At 34.8% G+C, this 5,354-nt stretch overlaps 1 protein-coding gene across 2 annotated transcripts in view; it reads right to left on the bottom strand.

Annotated features, from left to right (window-relative positions):
* Positions 1 to 4,495: 4,495 nt before the first annotated feature.
* The window catches only part of BCAS4 (breast carcinoma amplified sequence 4), a 59,771-nt gene continuing 58,912 nt past the window's right edge, over positions 4,496 to 5,354 (bottom strand). For both annotated transcript variants that reach the window (XM_019548123.1, XM_019548124.1), the window contains exon 5: positions 4,496 to 5,308. In XM_019548123.1, coding sequence (XP_019403668.1) covers positions 5,204 to 5,308 — 105 coding nt within the window. In that variant the 3' untranslated portion in view covers positions 4,496 to 5,203. The remainder of the gene's footprint in view (positions 5,309 to 5,354) is intronic.

The raw sequence follows: 5,354 nt of genomic DNA, 5'->3' as shown, positions 1-5,354 counted from the left end.
TACTTGCTTTATTACAAATGCCATGTAATAGCATCTTTTAAAATGTGCTTTATTTCATCCACCCCTTTTGAAAGAAGTTCTGAAGTTGTGCTCTGACAAGTTTATGGGGCTCTTCCAGATTTACTGAATTCTTTAGAGAGTATTTTTAAAAGTTTCCTCTCCTCCCCCTCCAATTTCACCTTAAACAAAGAAGTTGCTAGTTTTCATCTTTATGCACTGTTTGTTACTAGATTAGTGGCATGTGCTCAGATTTATGGTACTTCTGTAGTTCCAAAATCAGGAAGAGCAGAATCATCTAATAGAACTGGGATTAGATTTTTTTTCATTATTTTGTAATCGGTGAAGATAATTGTATTTTAAGAATTATCTTCCTGCATTGGGGGAGGGGGCATTTTTTAGATGTTTTATTGGAACTAACTACTATATCTAATTGATCTACATTTGGTCCAATAAAAGATACTGCCAAAAAACCCTTGCCTCTCCTATGCTTCCTGGACCATCATAGCTACAACAGTATACCAGCCCTTCCCTTTATAAATTCTTTTGTGTGTCAGTTGTAGGAAAGATGGTGATTACTTTAAAACTATTTTAAGAGCTAGGTAGTGTTCCACCCTTCCCCCCGCGCCACCTACTCCTCCCCCCCCCAAAAAAATTATATACAAGTGACAGAGTTAGCTTTAAATCTGATTTGACGGGATTACACAGGTCTTGACTACTGTGGCAGAAACATACTATGAAATGTTTGTCCCCTGTTCTGTGATTTTAATTGTGTGATCTTCCATTGTAGAGAAATCTAAAATACAAGTGAGAGTTACATAAGCGCAAATAAAATGACATCCCATATGGTACTGGGGCTTTTAATGTCCTTTAGCTTTTCAGGATTTTAATGTATTCATTCAATTTTCTATCAAGCCAGAAGCATGTGTGAAAAGAGTAGTACACACTATATTAGTGATGGTTAAACAGGTGAAAGTTGTTTAGGATTTGGTAAATTGTGTCTAGAAGGAAGTTGCCCCTGCTTCATTAACTTGTTTAATCTATAGTGAAGCAGTTCATGATAGTGCAACTGAGGCAGGGATCTGCTTTTGATCAGTTAACCAATTTCTTAACATTGTCACATGGTTTTAAGGCTTGAAAGTATCTGGAGCAAAAATGTTCACTATTACTAACGGTGAACTAGGAAAATGCTCTTAAGTGCTATGGAAGTGAGCATGCCAAGTAAGCCCAAAGACAAAGTATTAATATGCCCTATATTAAAATATATTATGCCCCTTGTCCAGTTTTCAGTGCCACTGGTCTCTTACCTTTTCAGAATGAGATTTCCTGCTGAAGCAATGGACAGGTGTCTGCTTAGGGTCTTACTGGGTCTCTGAATTTCTTTTCACATTGGAAAAAATACTGGTATGTGTATTTGTTGTTGCCAGCTCCATTTTCCCTAAAATGTTTTTCATTTAGGAGAAAAATAGACATCTGAATGGATAAATTTCAAACCATGCTTTTAAAGTGTGAAATAAATGTTACATTAAAGAGAAATATAAGAAAAACAACCCTTGATTCCAATGGGTATTTTTGCCCAGTGATTGTAATTATTTCACCAGAAATAAATGAACCCATATTTGGCTGACTGAAAAGTTGTTGGCTACTACCTACAACAGCACATTATGTACTTGTCCCAGAAACAGGTAAAATGTAGTCCATAAAACTTCGGAAGGAGGTGGTTCTTAAAAACATGGGTTGAGTTTTGCTTCTTCTATCCTTATTTGTTCATAGCTTTTTTTTCCTTTGTGGACTATTGATTGTATTTGTCAGAAAACTTTATTAGGGAAAAAGTAAGAATCTTATTTCTTTGATTTATCGTTTCTTATATAGTGAAATGACTTGTCAATCTCTATTAGGGCTTAAAAGGCTTAAAATAACTTTAAAATATAAACAAATAAAGCTGACAGTGCCTTTTATGTTTCAGGTTCAGCTCTTTTAGAACACTTTAATGTTAGTACAGACAGACTTTTGTGTTGGTGGTGGAAGCCTGTAACACACATGGCTGAAAATAAAATATTTTGATATTTCTGAAATTGTCCTTTACACACTTTAAAAATGTTTCCTAGTGTTTAGTTGAGATGCCATAAATGATTAGCCTGTAAAACAGTTTGTTGTAAGCTGATGCCTAATATAATAATTGACATAATTATAGTTAACAAGATTTAAAGAAAATTTGAAGCTGCCTCTGAGTTGGTATTTCTAATGAGCTAATGGTATGCATGTAAATAAGAAATATTTAGAATTGTTTTACTTGCAGGAATGTCCATGGTAATGGTAGTTAATTTTACATAGTGATTAGATTAAAGCTCCTTCTCTAAAAATGTTTCTACTTTTAAAAAGGAAAACATTTTTTTGTTTGTTTCAACTTGGAGAGAGACTTTAAGATACTCCTTTGGTACTTAGATGTTATTTTAGACTAGGACAGTTCTCTAATCCAATTGAGAGAATAGCCTCCATTCTGTTTAGTGCAGTCTCAAGCATTGATCTTTACAAATTCTTACTCTACTTTCAGAAGTAGAAGAAAGAGTGGACTAGCAAAACTAGAGAAACCGCTCAAAACCTGTGTTAAAAGTTGGAAATCCTACTGGGGTTACACTGTGATAGCACATGTATTTGTATATGCACTCTAAAGCAGAATGTTAGTACTATGACAGCTGTGTGCACACAGCAACCATCTGGGTGCCTGATACTAGAAAGTGAATTCTGCCTACTCGACCTTCTAGTGAGGAAAGAAGACAGCTGTAGGAATTCCTCGGTCCGCCTATGAAGCTACCTTAAATTTATTTCTACTAGAGGAGACGAGAGACTCGTTTTTAAAACTTCTCCAAAGGGTCAATTTAACAACAGCCTGCTTGAAAATCAGAAGTTACTTTTGTCCAAATATAGACAATCAGAGATGCTAGTAATTTAAGAACTAGTTGAGGAAAGTGTGTTGTTATGTAGTATGCTAACTTCTACAAATACACAATGTGATGAGATGAGCCTTGTATAATTTGCAAGCGTCAGTACAACTGAACACTACTTGTAATTTTGATGGAATTTTTAGACTCGGTAATGAAATAAACCAGCACTTTTGCACATGAATATTAGAGAGAGTCCTGTGCTCATGTAAGTATGTAACTTTCTTTTAGGATTTTAAAGGTCTTTTAGGAGACATTAAATTGTAATGATGCAAGATAAAAAAAAAAAAAGGTATTGGAGACTTTACGAAGTTAGTTTTTAAACCCCTCTCCCGCTAAGTGTTTGGATGAAAATGTGTTGCCCCTAACTGGAATGTCCTTTGTCCTTCCCCCAAAAGGAAGGAATAGCAGGTTTCATCTAAACTTCTATTTCCTGGGCTAATTAATGTTTCTTCTCTTCAATACCGCATTTGCCAGCCTGAGTACATTCTTTTTATTTTGGGTACTTTGTATTAATCTTTAAAGTGTTTTAATCTGCAAGTGAAGCTGCACTAGAGGCAAACCTAACATGTTTTATGACCTTTGTAAAATACCTGTATTGTGGTATAACTTAAATTTAATGTTACTATTCATTGCAATTCTTAGCTTTCCACTTAAGCATAAAGATGCTTTCAGCCCAGAATTTAGACTTTGGTAATCAGAAGCTGACATTACTTTTGTGGGGGATTCTTATGCTACACATTCCAGCCTCCTGGCTATCTGCTGGTAGGATAAATGACAACTCAGGTTTTTCTACTTTACATACATTTTGTGGGAGCCGAGAAATGTTGTTTTTGAAATACTAGAAAAGTAAGATTTTTAAAAATAGTGGTGGTAGAAAACTTGAAGGCTACACTGTTTGGTACAGAGTTAGATGAAGCTGATGTCTCTTTTCAACATAAGGGTCTAAATCTTGGGAAACCTTCCATTCAGTGGAGGCCGGAGACCAGGATTTGCTCAGTGAACATAAGACTGTACTCATGTTAAGTCATTTGACTGACTGCATAAAGATTTACCTCAAAAGAGTGGTCAGCTGAAAACATGGTATCTTTCCAGAAAGAATTCTTCTCAGTACTGAGGGTGACAGAACTGAAAGCTTGTAAGACCTGCCAGTAATTATCCTGCTATTAAGGAACTTTGTCCTAAAACAAAAATGGGAAAACAGAACTTTAATAGAAAGTGTGCATTCAGTGCATCTACCTGATGCCAGTTGCTACTTCATATAAGACTATAAAATAAGCAAAATTCTGCAGTTGGGTATCTTACTTCTGACTGATACTTAAAACATTAACCATCATCACTGCAATAGTGGGATTTTTCCATGACTAATAGGAGAGATTAATAGATTCATGACTAAATATAACAGTCTTTTCCTAGTGTACACCATTCATGTACATAAATTCCCCAACCAATTACTCTTTGTTTTTCTTCATTACATTACAGGATTATATAGGAAGATAGTTTGGCATTTTTGGCCTTGGTTAAGTCTGCTATTCAAAAAATACAGTCAAAAGGTCTTTTTTAGCTTTGCAGAAAGTTTATTTACATGATTCAAAGTACATTATACAAACAACTTTTTGGAAGGCTTTTGAAGCCCTATCCTATTTTGATGAATGGTCCTGAATGTCTTGGCCATGTAGAATTATTAGCAAATATCCAAAATTGCCATGTTGGGTTTTGTTTGTTATCTATAACACAACAGCTATTTCAGGTATGGAAAGAGCATGCAGTAAGTGTTGATACAATTTTAGAACTTAATGTGAACAGATAATCTGAAATTGTTTTAATCTACCAAGCTACAGCACTACAGCTTTGTTTGTATAAATAGGTTTCCAAATGTCAGTGTGAACAGAATGACAAGTTTTCATATATTTTTTTCAGTGATAAATCAAACTGTTGTTCTTAAGTAACGTGATCAAAACTCAGAAAAGTATGTATTTAAATGGTATTTACATTTCCACACATGATGTTTTAAAAGGTTTAATTTCCTCTTTAAAATGAGCTGTTTCCAGAAAGGTGTACCAGCTAAGTGTATAATGGAGCTATGGTCCACTTTTGTCTGTCATTGCAGTATATTAATATACATTTTGTTCATAACAGAATTCAGGTTTTTATTAAAGACAGGACAAAGTACACAAATCATAAGAACAAAACCAGAGAATCGTATCAGACATGGAAAAATTTTCAAGCAACCTTTTCCTAAAAGCTGTTCCTAAGTGCAGACATTAATGACTTTTATGTTTTGTACCTGCATAGTTCATAGGAAAATAGTCTTCAGTTCTGTAGAGTTCTGGGAGGTCATACGTGTGCTGTGCTGATGGAGTGTGCTTCTGAAAAAAAATGGAGAAAGTCCAACTGTTGAGGTGTGGGGAGGAT

This window comes from Crocodylus porosus, unplaced genomic scaffold (assembly GCF_001723895.1).
Source record: "Crocodylus porosus isolate Cpor-Errol unplaced genomic scaffold, CroPor_comp1, whole genome shotgun sequence".
Taxonomy (NCBI): Eukaryota; Metazoa; Chordata; order Crocodylia; family Crocodylidae; genus Crocodylus; species Crocodylus porosus.
This window is presented reverse-complemented; position numbering and strand designations above follow the sequence as displayed.